Raw genomic sequence first — 17,618 nt, forward strand, 5'->3', positions numbered from 1 at the left:
CTGCGCGTCACGTCTTTGTGTGCGTTCACTTTCCGCTTAAGTGTCATGAAATTTTGCTGGCGTACGTTTTAGGAGGCGACACAGAACGTCGCAGCTCTTATTCGACGTAGCATAATTGATTGTCGAAGCAACAGGATCGTGGCTGTGCCCTTTAAGTTAACAATGTGACAATACAATTATTACAACTAATGCTTTATTTTTATATAGTATTACTGCAAAACATCTTTTGTAAATGGGTCAAAATGTTTCTGTTTATGATCACAAATGCAGCCGCAGATCTTGTAGCTTAGCCTAGGATAGAGAAATGACGGCATGTTGCAGCAGCCAGATGTACGCTGGTAATATGAACAGCATTGACGCAGATGTTCTAAGGACAGTCCACTGTGAACTGGCCAATGGAACACAGGCACAGGCCGCACGATGGCTTCAACCAAGGGCGATGCAACTGCAGGTACACTGATGGCTCCAGAGGATGTCTTCTTGGTAGCTGGAACATGTTATGCATTGGTAGTATTACACTTTAGACGAAAGATATTTTCAAACACATTTGCATAGAAGCAGCTTTGACACAAGTATTTGTCTTTATTGCTATTACAGGTAATGGGAATGAGTGCGCCAACTTTATGTTTACACTATTAAAATATGCTCTTTAGTATTGCTAAAAATTATTTACAATGTGAGGAAAACAACTGTCCAGGCACAGGGAACCGAAAATGATACTGATTAAATTACTAAAAAAGAATTTTACTATCGACCTTGTATTTCAAACATTACATTAAATTTTCTACAAAAAAAGATCCTATTCATTTTTATCTATAAGCAGTAGTTTCCGTGTTGCAGGGGATTCGTTAATCGCAGATTATAAAAAATGGTATTTTAATGCAATAAAATTGATGTCTACTGTAAAATGAAGTGGGTTAAGAACAAATATTAAAAGTGTGTACCACATCTAAGTGCAGTAGAAAATTATTAAGGGATGGATTGTGTTCTGTGGGTGTAAAATAGTGGAAAGGAGGGGTTGGGGATTGGAAGTATGAGGAAATGTAGGTCGCCGGATTGTGATTGTGCACTTTCCTCCTTCGTAGGTCTCCAAAATGAAGAGCGAACAGGCAATTCCCCACTCTCTCTTCTACACTACGTCACAAAAAGCAAACTGTAGGGTCCAGAACGAAATTTTTACTCTGTAGCGGAGTGTGCGCTGATATGAAACTTCCTGGCATATCATAACTGTATGCCGGACCGAGACTCAAACTCGCGACCTTTACCTTTAGCGGGCAAGTGCTCTACCAACTGAGCTACCCAAGCACGACTCCCGACCCGTCCTCACAGCTTTACTTCCGTCATCTCGTCGTCTCCTACCTTCCAAACGTCCGTGAAAGGCAAGGGTCCCGAGCTCGAGTCTCTATCGGCACACAGTTTTGATCTGTCAGGAAGTTTCAAGCCACAGGGTGTTTCAAAAAGTTATACCAACCCTTTCAAGCTTGCCTTATGAACCACTGGCGATGCAGGGCGCAGACAATCCTGGGAGGGGGGGGGGGGGGGAAGGGTAGGGGCTATTCTTAAAAAAAAAAGTGTGTTAACACTATATTGAACACAGATTTGAGTTGCTAATAATGCTATCGCAAGAAAAACATATGGAGAAATCTATACAATTATCTGCTAAAGAGGAATTGATTCTTTGCCATTCTGTGCGGCAGCTGTAGTATTTTTCCAGGAAAGGCAACTTTCCCCAACATGCATGCTGCTCGTTTTTCAGTTCACAGACAGTCTATACCTCCCCAGAATTTCATTTCCATTTCTCTTATGCAAGCGGACATAATAACTTTACAGGGCTCTTGTTTATATAGTGGAGTTATTTTCCGTTTATTGAGTGAGTACTTATTTGCAGTTGTTAAATGAGGATGTGTTTGCTCATGATCAATATGGATTTAGGAAATGTAAAGGAATCACAGAGGTAGTTCTGAAATTGTGGTTGATAAAGTAAGCAAGGCTAAAGAAACATCAAGACACGTTCATAGTATTTGTCAAATTGGGAAAAGCATTCGACAGTGTCATATGGTGAAGGTTTTCGATGTTCTAAGAAAAGTAGGGGGAAGCTATATGGAGAGATGGGTAATATACAACACGTACAAAAGCCAAGAGGGAATAATAAGAATGGAAGATCAAGAACGAAGAGAGCCTAGATTAAAGAGGATCTAAGACAGGGATGTAGTCTTTTGCAAAGATGGAAGTAAAAGAAAGGTTCAAGAATGGAATTAAAATTCAAGGTGAAAGGACGTCAATGAGGAGCTATACTGGTGACATTTCTATCCTCAGTAAAAGTGAAGAAGAATTACAGGATCTGCTGAATGGAATTAACAGTCTAAAGGATACGAAAGTAATGAGAAGTAGCAGAAATGAGAACAGTGAGAAATTTGAAGTTAGGATTGATGGTCGCGATGTAGGTGAAGTTGAGGAATTGATGGAGGGAGGAAGGAGGACGTCAAAATCAGACTAGCAGGGGCAAAAAGGGCGTTCCTGGCCAAGACAAGTCTACTAGTATCAAACATCCATTTATTCACTTAATTTGAGGAAGAAATTTCTGAGAATGTACGTTGGGAGCACAAAATTGTACAGTAGTGAAACATGGAGTGTGCGAAAACCTGTAGAGAAGAGAAGCGTAGCATTGAGATGTGGTGCTACAGACAAATGTTGAAAATTAGGTGGACTGATAAAGTAAGGAATGAGGAGGTTCTGCGCATAATCGGAGAGGAACGGAATGTTTGGGAAATACTGACAAGAAGAAGGGACAGCGTCCTAGGACATCTGTTAAGACATCAGGGAATGACTTCCATGGTACTAGAGGGAGCTGCAGAGAGTTAAAACTGCAGTGGAAGACAGAGATTGGAATGCATCCACCTAATAATTGAGGACGTAGTTTGCAAGTGCTACTCTGAGCTGAAGAGGTTGGCACAGGAAAAGAATTCGTGGCGGGCCACACCAAACCAGTCAGAAGACTGATGACTCAAAAAAAAAAAAAAAAAGTGGGATATTATGTAAAATATATTTCTACAAACAATGACGAAAAGTGGTTCATTTGTAAGTGTGATGTTAGTGAACTATGAAGTGTTGGTGGGAAAGGAATTGGAACAATAAAGGCTGGCACCTTGTTGCTGCCTGACGTTGACAACATATCGTAAAGTTGCCTGGTAGTGAATTAATGAATTGCCAGAATTGTCGCTAGCAGACTGCGTAAATCTTTTCCGCTGTGGATTTGCGGGTACTTGTAGAATGGGCTGCACTGAGTGGAGCTACTTAGCACACATCCACAGGATATCTTGCAAGGTGGTGTCAATATGTCTGAAGGAATAGGGCTATCACATTTAAAACTAAAAGAGTAATCTCTGACTTGCGTTGAAATATATGAAGTTCCATAATACCTACATGACTTACTTTTGTTAAGAGGAAACCAATTTAAGCATCTGGGCCTCTTCAGTTGTTAGGAATGTTGAGGCTGGGGTGATGTGTTTGACACCCTCAAGCTGCCAAAAGTATTGCAGCCATTGATCGTGGAGACAATGAAATCGAAATTGTTGAATGCAGAAGACATAGAAAATTACCGCCCCATTTCTCTGCTGTCACCATTCTCAAAAATAATAGAAGCAATTATGAAAGACAAATTAATGAATTACCGGAATAAATACAATCTTTTCAGCGAATCACTGTTTGGTTTCCGAAGTGGCAAAAATATGGAGTCAGCCATAGTAGAATTCACAAAGGTGGTACTTGATGTTCTTGACACATGCATATTTTTGGATCTTTTTAAGGCCTTTGATACAGTTGACAACAAGATTCTATTAAATAAATCAGAAGCATTAGGAATAAGAGGTGTAGCAAATGACTGGTTTCGATCATACCTAGCAGATAGGGTACAAAGAGTAGAGATAACACATACTTCAAGTAGAGCCAGACATTTACTAGAACACTTATCAGAACCAAAATACATTAATATAGGGGTTCCGCAAGGTAGCGTATGAAGACCAATACTATTCTTGATATACATCAATAACTTTCCCAGTAGTGTTACTCATGGTGAAAAAATTCTCTTTGCTGATGACAGCAATATTATAGTCACTGAGAAAACAAGAGAATTACTTGCAGAGAAAGCAAATGAAGCTCTCAAGGAAGTTTACGATTGGTCAACAAACAAAGTGAAATTGAACATAAAGAAAACTCATGTCATGAATTTCAGTTGGAAGAGGGAAAATGACAATGTTAAACATGGCACCTCTATAGACTGTGTAACAAATGCAAAATTTGTAGGAATGAATATTGATTCTCACTTGAAGTGTTGTGAACACACAAAGGTACTTGCAAACAGAATGTCATCAGCATGTTATGTCCTTAGAATCCTATCATCAGTGTGTAACATGCAGTGTCTTTTAGCTACATACTATTCATATGTACACACAGATCTTAGCTATGGCATTCTTTTTTGGGGATCAAATGCACAAAATATGAACACAATTTTAAAACTCCAGAAAAGAGCCATAAGAATCATAACGAAAAATGGTAGTCGAGCTCATTGTAAAGATCTGTTCAAAACACTGGGTATTTTAACTGATCGGTGTGGATACATTTACCAGTCAGTTGTACACATCAAAAATAACATCGGTAATTACTGCACAAACAGTTCTGTCCATGACCATGGAGCAAGAGCTAGCCTCAACTTACAATTGCCAAGAAAAAATAAACATAAAACTCAAAACAGCATTTTCTACCAGGAAATAAAACTGTACAATAAATTACCAAAAGAGATAAAAGAAATTGCAAAAAATTAAAAAGGCAGCTAAAAAGTACCTGATATGCAATACATTTTATACATTGAAAGATTACTTAGATAAAACAGAGTAGGGATTTGGTAAAAAAATATTATACAAATAAATAATAATAATGATTATAAAACATCGAACATTCCAAACAACACCTTCACACTATGTTCTTTTCCTTCTTTTTTCCTTTTCTAGAAAAACTTACCCCCAAGTTATGCATTGCGCAATACTAACACCTGTTCCTCTTTCTGAGCTCAACATCTCACTCATTATGGAGGGATGCAGGCTCAGTTTTTCAGGATAGCAAATGGAAAATTGTGATGCAGAAAATGGCCCAGAGATCACCAGTGTGTGTGTGTGTGTGTGTGTGTGTGTGTGTGTGTGTGTGCAGTGAGTGAAGTGTTATGAAACAATGCGTGTATAGTGTGTGCAGTGACAAAGTGAGATATGAGTGAACAGCGTGGCATTATATTATTTAATAAGTTATTTGTAAAAAAAGTATTGTATACCAGTAGTAAATCTAACGATTGTCTCTAACTAGAAGTCTGTAAATGTATGTGTATTCGAATTAGCTTATTTTAAATTGGTCTAAACTTGTAAATACTTTGACATGTCCTATATCCTTGTAAAAAGAGATCTATGGGTGAATAAAGCTACTACTACTACTACTACTGTTTTCACAACATGTTGCGCTTGGTGCAAGCTCTTCAGTCTGGCAGACAAATGACAGTTCCACCTGTTTAACTTTATTATACGACAGCTCATTTAACAACTGATAGTAAATACTCAACAAACGGGAAATAACTCCACTATACTGATACAAGTTCAGTGAAAACGAGCAACACTCGTGATAGAAGAAGCTGCCTTTCCTGGAAGAATACTACAGCTGCCGCACTTAACGGCAAAGAATCCGTTTTCTTTAGCATTATACATCAGTGTGTAGGGATTTGTATATATTCTGTCCACATGCGTTTCTTGCGTTACTGTTATAAGGACTTCATATCGATATTCCACATAGTGTTAACGCACTTCGTGGAAAATAAGCACCCCCGGGTATATCTGCAGAGTGCGTCGCCAGTGATTATAAGGCGAGCTGTAGGAGGGTCGGTATAGCTTTGTGAACCACGCTGTAGTTGCTTTTTGTGACGTAGTGCGGTAGAGTGAATGGAGAATTTCCTACCTGCTCTTCATTTTGCAGACCACAATCTGGCGACCTAACCTCCTTCACATTTCTTACATCCATCCCTGCCTTTCCACCCTGTTACAACCCCAGGATACAATTTATCCCTTAATACGTTTCTACTGCACTTAGGTGCGGTACAAACATTTAATATTTGTTCTTAACCCACTTCATTTAACAATATACATTAATTTTATACCACTAAAACATTGTTTTTAGTAATCTGCAGTTTTTCCATTTCCTGCGACGGAGGAACTATTAGTTATAGAGAAAACTTAATGGGATCTTTTCTGTTGGAAATTTATTGTATTGCACTTTTGTACTGGGAAACATTTTCGTTAGAAAGCGCGGTTTTCGAGATATTCAAGAAAATTATAAATAAGTGATCTTTAAATGCCCACCCCCACCACCACATGCACACCTCATCAGTCAGGATGTTTAGTATGTTATTCGTTACGCTGCCCCTACCAATGTATAAAAATATGTGACTACATGAATTTTGCCCTAACTTTCCTTCATTGATTATATTATTGTTTGTCATACCAACGCTGTGAAATCTCAGTATATATCAGATATATGAGGTAATTAGAAATAATTTATATACGACACCAATTTTTTTCGAGCTCTGAACTGGTGGCATGCATGTCACTGTGTCGGCTTCCGTTACAGAGATACCACAAACGTCCCTGACTGTAATGAACTCGGGAATGCCTTCGTTGGCGTACTGAATGATAAATTTCAGCGCTTTCAAATGTGTAATGAACTTGAAAATGCCTTCGTTGGCATATTGAGTGATAAAACTCAGCGTTTTCGAACGAGTTACACTCGAACATATCCTTCAGTGATGGTGGCATGCTTTTTAGATGCTCTGTGGTAGCTTCCAATCTAGAGTGACATAGAGGACAAATGTCAGTTAGATGATTTAGAGTGCCTTAGATAAAAAATTTAAGCTCGTCAGACAACATTGCATGCCATATTGGGCATGTCTGTGATATGATGTGTGTGGGGTATGGTGTGTGGGCAACTGTTCGTCACGGTCCTCCAATGCTGCAGTTAATGTTTTGTGACTTCGTATATAGACTGCGTGGAGAGAGATCGAAGCTCTCTTTATTCTCTGCCGCGCTTTCAGTATACAGCCAATGGCGCTTTCTACCATACTGAATTCTCGCAGAAAACATCTCTAAAGCTAAAGCGTTTTTATCCATTTTTGTGTTAGTTTTCTCAAATACCAGTGTTCTTTTCTTTTGATTCGACTGCGAGAGACAAAGTCAATAAGTATAATGAATTTTAGGATCCCTCGGTTAAACAGTGACAATAACAATATTGATTGACAAATCAATAACGGTTAATGTAATTGTTTTGATGGTCATCATGTTGCGATGCATGAGGCAACGTCTGCCCTCAGAAAAATAGCACCAGTAATTTGATCAGTGATGGTCTCAAACCGAAAATTAACTTTGAGAGACTATCAGTAATCTTCTTAAGGAAGCGGAGGATTATACATTGTCTAACCCTGTTGATGGAAAGTATCACTTACCGAGAAAAGATAGTACTATAAGCCTCAGAGAATATCCTAGCAGAAAGATCGGGCGCAGCCGGCTCTGTTGGGCAATGTGGTGTGAAGGGCACAAAATTCAGCTATTAGCGGAGGAGAAACTCCCCAATACAACAGTTACTTCCAACTACAGCCCCTTTAACAACACATGGCACGGATGAATTTCGTATATTGTGATTGTGTAACAGGTGAGTCTCTACAAGATTTTTTAAATATTGCAGTTTTACTTACCGGAAGATATCTCTGTTACATCCGCATTAGACTGTCGCCTTGTGAGCTTGTTTCTAAATGCCTTGGCAAATGGGTTGTTGCGAATTTTAAGAGCTGCCAAATCGTCATTCTGAAAATAGGTAATAAAATAAACCAAATGAGTATTTGAGGCCAGACGGGTCTCTCTTTCTCTCTCTCTCTCTCTCACTCACACACAGACACACACACTCACACACACACACACACACACACACACACACAAACGCACGCATGTAAGAACATGCGCTTGTAGATTTATAAGATATGTAAAAGCATGAGTTTTTGTAAGCATCATTAGGGCACACGATAGACACAAAATATACGGTGGTTATAATTAAACTTTCACTGCTTGAGCCAGTGAAGACCGTAAACAATTTACCGTATGGCACCCAACTTTACAGGATTGATGATCAGGCTGCCCGCTGCAGGATTTGCGCTGTTGTAATGTTAGTCATGACTTGCCGCCGTTATTGGTACGGCGACGCAAGGATGAAAAAGAGTCATCAGTGTGCATTACAGTTGCAGACAGTTAAATGGTCTGTACAAATTGAGCAGGGTTTTACTCGTAAAGCTGTTTTATCAAAACAACAGCAATAGTGCTGCTGCTTTTCGCGATTATAGACACGTTAAAGGAACATGTAAAGATCCTCTTTCCGCCACGGGTTGAAGAACGTGATTCGAAAGTTCGAGTTAACTGAAGATCTGTGAATTGCTCTTGGGAGAGGCCGACAGCCAACTGCGCCACAAAATTTTGAAGACGTTATTGTTGCCATGGCTGATATGAAACGTGCAATCTTCAGGCAGTTGGCGAGTTTCGCCACGACAATTGAACAACCGTGGTCCACCGTTCGAAAAGTGTTGTGAACAATTGTGAAATGGTATGTCTAGTACGGTTCCAGGCTGTCGTGGATAGAGATGGTCGTAACATTGAGCAAAGTAACTAGGAAAGTAAACATGGTACGCAATTAAAAAATGTTACCCTCTCACTTGGAAATTAAAGTCAGTTACTTTCAATGGTTCATTCATTATTTCTCTTCCGCGTGTCCTTATAGTGTTTCCATAACGTTTCACTGCCCTACGATCACTAGTTTTTCATAAGGTCACTGTCAAGTAGCGAAAGTTTAATTATAACCACCCTGTATTTAGTATAATCAAAACTAGCTACTCTTTCCACAACACAATATCAACAGCAGTAACAGTAGCGGCGACGATATAAATACCAATGCTATAATCATGCTTCATATTCACCCGGTTATTAGTTAAAATCTAGTGCGCCTAGGTTTTACGGGGAATTATATTTTGAAATAAAGCATTACGGGAGAAGGATTGTTAAATACGGAGCTGTATCAAATACAGCGAGATACAGTATCGGAATTTCAGTGAAAGGAGTCACTCTGTCGCAAGACCCAAATAAGAGCGGCTTTTGGTTGAACGTGTAGTAGGTAAGTGTATGAACGATTTGAAATGACAATTGCAGAGCATATGTTGAATGAGAAAGTTCACAGTTGGAAGCAAAATAAACTGACGAAAAAAACTGCAACACCAAGAAGGAATTGTGCAACATAAACGAAAGTTGGTAGGCGGGTTTCTTCGCCTGAAATGTGATGTCTATTAAAATTTCGCGCCAATTGCGTAACAGTTTTGCTATAGCGCCGCCATAAGCATGCAAGTTTGCTTTAAATGCAACCTGTATCGGTCATGAGCATCGGTTATCTTTGAGATGCACATAGTGAGCTGATGTTAGTGAAGAATGCCTTTCAGGCGAAAAAGACGCCATTATCGACACCTCACTGAGTTTACATGAGGTCGTATAATAGGTCTACGAGGAGCTGATAGACTTGGCATGAAGGAAGCCATCGCAGTTGATTGCTGGCAGCGGTGGCCACGAGTATGTACTGTCTCACAAAAAGACCGGGCTCCGGTCGGCCACGTGGCACTACCGAGAAGGAAGACTGGTTCCTTCGCATTGTACTGCATCCGCAGCAGAAATTTGAGCAGCAGTTGGCACCACAATGGCATAAGGGACTGTTACAAATCGGTTACTTCAAGGACAGCTCCGAGCTGGACGCCCTACAGCGTCCAAAACACTGCCATTTGCGACTTCAGTAGTGTCAAGCGAGAGCTCGTTGGAGGGCAAGGTGGAGGTCTGTTGTGGTTTTCTGATGAAAGTTGGTTCTGCCTCGGTGGCAGCGATGGTCGTGTGTTGGTTAGAAGGAGGCCAGTTGGGGCCTGCAACCATCCTCTCTGCGTGCTAGACACACTGGACCTACACCTGGAGTTGTGGTGTGCGGTGCGATGTCGTATGACAGCAGGACCACTCTCGTGGGAATCCCACGCACCCTCACTGTAGATCTGTGCGTCAAGCTGGTGATTCGACCTTTTGTACCGTCACTTACGAACGGCGTTTCAGGTGCTGTTTTTCAACAGGATAACGCTCGCCCACATACCACTGTTGTAACACAAAACGCTTTTACAGAGTGTCGACATGTTACCAGATATGTCACCAATCGAGCCGTATGGGACGTCATCGGACGACAAGTACAGCGTCATCCACAAGCACCATTAACCGTCCCTGTATTAACCGACCAAGTGCAACAGGCATGGAACTCCATCCCACAAACTGACATCCGGCACCAGTACAACACAGTGCACTCATATTTGCATGTTTGCATTCAACAGTCTGGCGGTTACACCGGTTATTTATGTACCAGCATTTCACAATTGCAATTGCTTGTCTCGCACTTACATTAACCTGTGAACTTGCATGTTAATCACTTAATTACGGCCGGCCTAAGTGGGCGGGCGGTTCCAGGCGCTACAGTTTGGAACCGCGCAACCGCTACGGTCGCAGGTTCGAATCCTGCCTCGGGCATGGATGTGTGTGATGTCCTTAGGTTAGTTGGGTTTAAGTAGTTCTAAGTTCTAGGGAACTGATGACCTCAGAAGTTAAGTCCCATAGTGCTCACAGCCATTTGAACCATTTGAACTTAATTACGTTGTCGAGACAAATACATGCACGAAATTTTGGTGTCGCAGTTTTTTTCCTTCGATGTATTTTGTTGCGCTTGTTCAGTTATGGAAGTTGCTTTCATTGTCGTCATTGCTTCGGCGAATTGCAGTAGCAGGGCACAGTCACCATTCAGCATATCTTATGGTAACCTTCCTGGTGAAATTCAAAACCTCTATGTAGAACAGTACATTGTAACCGCATAATACGCTACTGCTAGAGATTATAACCGTGGTAAGATATTTAGCTTGTTAGTGTTACTAATGCAGTAGGTTACTTGCCGACAGCTTGCTCGAGGTCTCCATGACATTCCTTACCGTTCTGCTACGCAGTTGCATAAACACAAGACTGTTATTTACCGCATTGTGGACTGATAATAAAGGTTCGATCATACGAAATGCCATCGCAAACTTGTGCTTGCTCGAGGAACGCATGGTTGATAGCGCCTAGGACATTATACCGAATAGCAAATGTTCAACACAAGCGAACTTAACATCAGGTCTGTCGCAAGGAAGAGTAATTGGACCGCAAATGCTGTGAATATACAGCAACGATTTAGCACATTGATTTAGCTTAAGTCTCAGATGGTCGTCTGCAGGAAATTATCGTCGCTCGAAGCTTGCAAGGAAGTACGGAACCACTTACACAGTACTTCCACTTGATTTAGTGAATGATAGTTCTTTTTAAATGTCAGTAAATGGTAGATAATGAGTACTACGAAGAAAAAGAACCCGATAGTATCCCATTAGCGGTTACTATCCTACACTTAAATATCTAGGATAATACGTACAAGCAAGAGGAAATTAAATGGGAAGAATAAATGAAATCACTACCAGGGAAGGTGACAGACAAACGTAGATTCATAGGGAAAGTGCGATATACCTGCGGAAGGAACAGCATCCAAATTTAGAGGTCTGATACGTTGTTTACAGTCCTTATCAAGCAGGCAAGACAGCAGTCACTGAAACACTCCGATTCGCTATGCTAGAATCGTAACAGGTAGCCCGTAGGAAACTCTCGACATGAAATCGTAAATGGGACTATCTCAATGAAAAGCAACGTTGAGAGTTCCTGGGCAGATTAAAATTGTATGGTGAATCGGGAGTCGAATCGTGAACCTTCGCTTTTTGGAAGGAAATGCTCTACCGACTGAGCTATGTAGTCACTACTCAGCAGTCGCCGTCGTAGCTATACTTACGACCTCTCGCCTACTTTCCAAATTTCACAAAAGTTCTCCTGCATACCTTGCAGGGCTGGGACCCTTAGAAGAATGAATACTGTGGAGAAATGCCTTGGCCACAGCCTAGAGCATTGTTTCGGAAATGCATTTTTACCCTGCTGAAGAGTGTGCGCTGATCTGAAACATCCTGGTGAATTAAAACTGCGTGCTCGACGCATACTTGAACCCGGAATGTTTTGGTAGCGGAAGTAAAGCCATGAGGGGAGTTCGCGAATCGTACCTGGAGAGCTTAGTAGGTAGAACATTTGCCAGTGAAAGGAAAAGGTACCGGGATCGAGTCCCAGTTCGGCACACAGTTTTAATGTCCCAAGAGGCTTAAAGTCAGCTTTTAGAGAATCGTTATTCGAGGAAGACCGAGCAACAATTCAACTTCCTCCGCCTACAGTAAACTTCACGAGCGTAAGATAAGAGAGATAAGAGTGCGTACAGAGTTGCAGACATATTTCCTTCTCTTCAAGGAATAGTATAGAAAGCCGCTAGAACTTGTACCAAGTACCGTCTGACATGCATCATTCAATGACTTGCAACTACGCATGCAGACCGCATCTGTTCAAAGGGTCGACGGCGTTGGTAAAGTCCAACGCCTGTTTTGTTCACAGTGGGGGGTAAATGTGGCGGATCGGCAAGCAGGGGGAACTGTCTTCGGAAGCACCTATGAAAGAAATGGCGGCTTTCACAGGCTGCATGACGTCCTACTGATTTACTACCACTGGCATACGTCATGGTCTTCCAACTAAAAGACGGTTTAGTGGATCATATCGTCAACCTTTATTCGCACTTCTAGTTAGAAAACGCTTCACTACGAGCTTATTGCTGCAAGACACAAAAGTTGATTCTTCCTTAAACACCTGTCAACTAATGCTCGGGAGGGAATCGCAATGAATGCACACTTGAATTGGAAGATACATGTGAGTATTGCTCACTCCTGCTCTCAGTAAGATCCACCTATAATTGGTGAAAGCCATCATTAGTGGACCAAGGAGAAATGAAAACGTGTTACTTCGACAGTCGAAACACTCTCTGCCTGTATGTGAATGTTGCGAAGCCTAATTTCGCAAACGCGTTTTCACTGCTATTGCGTTCTCGGTAGTATATTGCATGTCCCTGTGCCAGGTGTCAAACCAAGGAGAAAGTCTTTCAGACATGCATTAACTGATAGTATGATCTTTGTGCCAAGATGTGCTTCCTATTGTAGGTCCAAAGTTTAGATATCATCAGTGTTTTTGTTGACTATAATTCTACCCAGTTAAAAACATAATGCTGTTTTCCTGAACTTGTGTTACCACATGTAAAACGTAGTGCCTCAGTATTAATGGTACTTGGAACAAATGCTTTCTTCCTGCTATTTTATCGAAAACGGACATTTTTGAGACGATGACTCTGTACTCAGTACAGGTTGATTCTTGCAAGGAAGAAAACACCAACCAACCATTCTTAATAACGCTATTTATCTACACAATTTCCCCCCCCCCCCCCCATGAACCATGGACCTTGCCGTTGGTGGGGAGACTTGCGTGCCTCAGCGATACAGATAGCCGTACCGTAGGTACAACCACAACGGAGGGGTATCTGTTGAGAGGCCAGACAAACGTGTGGTTCCTGAAGAGGGGCAGCAGCCTTTTCAGTAGTTGCAAGGGCAACAGTCTGGATGATTGACTGATCTGGCCTTGTAACAATAACCAAAACGGCCTTGCTGTGCTGGTACTGCGAACGGCTGAAAGCAAGGGGAAACTACGGCCGTAATTTTTCCCGAGGGCATGCAGCTTTATTGTATGATTAAATGATGATGGCGTCCTCTTGGGTAAAATATTCCGGAGGTAAAATAGTCCCCCATTCGGATCTCCGGGCGGGGACTACTCAAGAGGATGTCGTTATCAGGAGAAAGAAAACTGGCGTCCTACGGATCGGAGCGTGGAATGTCAGATCCCTTAATCAGGCAGGTAGGTTAGAAAATTTAAAAAGGGAAATGGATAGGTTAAAGTTAGATATAGTGGGAATTAGTGAAGTTCGGTGGCAGGAGGAACAAGACTTCTGGTCAGGTGACTACAGGGTTATAAACACAAAGTCAAATAGGGGTAATGCAGGAGTAGGTTTAATAATGAATAGGAAAATAGGAGTGCGGGTAAGCTACTACAAACAGCATAGTGAACGCATTATTGTGGCCAAGATAGATACGAAGCCCACACCTACTACAGTAGTACAAGTTTATATGCCAACTAGCTCTGCAGATGACGAAGAAATTGAAGAAATGTATGATGAAATAAAAGAAATTATTCAGATAGTGAAGGGAGACGAAAATTTAATAGTCATGGGTGGCTGGAATTCGAGTGTAGGAGAAGGGAGAGAAGGAAACGTAGTAGGTGAATATGGATTGGGGCTAAGAAATGAAAGAGGAAGCCGCCTGGTAGAATTTTGCACAGAGCACAACTTAATCATAGCTAACACTTGGTTTAAGAATCATGATAGAAGGTTGTATACATGGAAGAACCCTGGAGATACTAAAAGGTATCAGATAGATTATATAATGGTAAGACAGAGATTTAGGAACCAGGTTTTAAATTGTAAAACATTTCCAGGGGCAGATGTGGACTCTGACCACAATCTATTGGTTATAACCTGTAGATTAAAACTGAAGAAACTGCAAAAAGGTGGGAATTTAAGGAGATGGGACCTGGATAAACTGAAAGAACCAGAGGTTGTACAGAGTTTCAGGGAGAGCATAAGGGAACAATTGACAGGAATGGGGGAAAGAAATACAGTAGAAGAAGAATGGGTAGCTTTGAGGGATGAAGTAGTGAAGGCAGCAGAGGATCAAGTAGGTAAAAAGACGAGGGCTAGTAGAAATCCTTGGATAACAGAAGAAATATTGAATTTAATTGATGAAAGGAGAAAATATAAAAATGCAGTAAGTGAAGCAGGCAAAAAGGAATACAAACGTCTCAAAAATGAGATCGACAGGAAGTGCAAAATGGCTAAGCAGGGATGGCTTGAGGACAAATGTAAGGATGTAGAGGCTTATCTCACTAGGGGTAAGATAGATACTGCCTACAGGAAAATTAAAGAGACCTTTGGAGATAAGAGAACCACTTGTATGAACATCAATAGCTCAGATGGAAACCCAGTTCTAAGCAAAGAAGGGAATGCAGAAAGGTGGAAGGAGTATATAGAGGGTCTATACAAGGGCGATGAACTTGAGGACAATATTATGGAAATGGAAGAGGATGTAGATGAAGACGAAATGGGAGATACGATACTGCGTGAAGAGTTTGACAGAGCACTGAAAGACTTGAGTCGAAACAAGGCCCCCGGAGTAGACAACATTCCATTGGAACTACTGACGGCCTTGGGAGAGCCAGTCCTGACAAAACTCTACCATCTGGTGAGCAAGATGTATGAAACAGGCGAAATACCCTCAGACTTCAAGAAGAATATAATAATTCCAATCCCAAAGAAAGCAGGTGTTGACAGATGTGAAAATTACCGAACTATCAGTTTAATAAGCCACAGCTGCAAAATACTAACACTAATTCTTTACAGACGAATGGAAAAACTGGTAGAAGCCGACCTCGGGGAAGATCAGTTTGGATTCCGTAGAAATGTTGGAACACGTGAGGCAATACTGACCTTACGACTTATCTTAGAAGAAAGATTAAGGAAAGGCAAACCTACGTTTCTAGCATTTGTAGACTTAGAGAAAGCTTTTGACAATGTTGACTGGAATACTCTCTTTCAAATTCTAAAGGTGGCAGGGGTAAAATACAGGGAGCGAAAGGCTATTTACAATTTGTACAGAAACCAGATGGCAGTTATAAGAGTCGAGGGACATGAAAGGGAAGCAGTGGTTGGGAAGGGAGTAAGACAGGGTTGTAGCCTCTCCCCGATGTTATTCAATCTGTATATTGAGCAAGCAGTAAAGGAAACAAAAGAAAAATTCGGAGTAGGTATTAAAATCCATGGAGAAGAAATAAAAACGTTGAGGTTCGCCGATGACATTGTAATTCTGTCAGAGACAGCAAAGGACTTGGAAGAGCAGTTGAATGGAATGGATGGTGTCTTGAAGGGAGGATATAAGACGAACATCAACAAAAGCAAAACGAGGATAATGGAATGTAGTCGAATTAAGTCAGGTGATGTTGAGGGTATTAGATTAGGAAATGAGACACTTAAAGTAGTAAAGGAGTTTTGCTATTTGGGGAGCAAAATAACTGATGATGGTCGAAGTAGAGACGATATAAAATGTAGACTGGCAATGGCAAGGAAAGCGTTTCTGAAGAAGAGAAATTTGTTAACATCGGGTATAGATTTAAGTGTCAGGAAGTCATTTCTGAAAGTATTTGTATGGAGTGTAGCCATGTATGGAAGTGAAACATGGACGGTAAATAGTTTGGACAAGAGGAGAATAGAAGCTTTCGAAATGTGGTGCTACAGAAGAATGCTGAAGATTAGATGGGTAGATCACATAACTAATGAGGAAGTATTGAATAGGATTGGGGAGAAGAGAAGTTTGTGGCACAACTTGACCAGAAGAAGGGATCGGTTGGTAGGACATGTTCTGAGGCATCAAGGGATCACCAATTTAGTATTGGAAGGCAGCATGGAGGGTAAAAATCGTAGGGGGAGACCAAGAGATAAATACACTAAGCAGATTCAGAAGGATGTAGGTTGCAGTAGGTACTGGGAGATGAAGAAGCTTGCACAGGATAGAGTAGCATGGAGAGCTGCATCAAACCAGTCTCAGGACTGAAGACCATAACAACAACAACATCTACACAATTAGAGACGTTACCGTTTTCGAATCGAAAGGCTCATCTTCAGACGGTTGTTCACTGTTACGTTACATTTGTTGTTTTCATTAGCTGTTGGTTAAAAAACAGCCAATGGTTAATGCAAACAACAAAAAATGTAGTATAAATTCTGAAGAGCCGTCTGAAAATAAGTCTTTCGGTTCGAAAGCGGTAACGACGCTATTTGTGTAAATAAATTACATTATTGACAGTGACTGGTTGCTGTTTTCTTCCTTACAATAATCAGTCTGCAGAAACTTCCTTCTTGGCACTTACGAGCAATAAGTTTCGTGGTATGGCACTTAGAATGCTCTTAATAAAGTATTTATTTTCTAGTGTGAGTCTCGTTATTATTTTGTAGTGATGCGTGAGCAGCATAATTCAGTGGCATCAGAATACCTTCTCAGTTTTTTGGATACAAATCAACTATGTAGGCTACAAACAGAAAAAACATGTCAGATTTGGCACTTCGAACATTTCATTTTCCATTTCCTCTGTTGAACTGTAAGCAAGATATCGTGCGAATTGCACAAGTCTCTGTGCTGACCTGGGGCCGTTTCTGCTGGGGGGGGGGGGGGGGGGGGGGAACACGCTCTGTGTTGTAAGTAAAACGTAACCTCAATCATAACGGCGACAATGGGCCGTTAGATGACGATGTTCTGCCGCTAGCTCTTATCTTAACGGCAAGCGAAACACTGTCCTACTGTCTTTGATGACGCTCATTCCTAACGCCACAGTGTTAAAACCGTAACTGTTTGTAATAACATGGATGAATGCGCTAGAACTCCAAGT

The 17,618-nt window shown here is 41.1% G+C and overlaps 1 protein-coding gene across 1 annotated transcript in view; it reads right to left on the minus strand.

Annotated features, from left to right (window-relative positions):
• Positions 1-7,212: 7,212 nt before the first annotated feature.
• The window catches only part of LOC126102917 (T-box transcription factor mls-1-like), a 151,987-nt gene continuing 141,581 nt past the window's right edge, over positions 7,213-17,618 (minus strand). The window contains exons 5-6 of the mRNA XM_049912328.1: positions 7,778-7,886; positions 7,213-7,244 (exon numbers count right to left, since the gene is read on the minus strand). Coding sequence (XP_049768285.1) covers positions 7,213-7,244; positions 7,778-7,886 — 141 coding nt within the window. The remainder of the gene's footprint in view (positions 7,245-7,777; positions 7,887-17,618) is intronic.

This window comes from Schistocerca cancellata, chromosome 1 (assembly GCF_023864275.1).
Source record: "Schistocerca cancellata isolate TAMUIC-IGC-003103 chromosome 1, iqSchCanc2.1, whole genome shotgun sequence".
In the NCBI taxonomy this organism is placed as follows: Eukaryota; Metazoa; Arthropoda; class Insecta; order Orthoptera; family Acrididae; genus Schistocerca; species Schistocerca cancellata.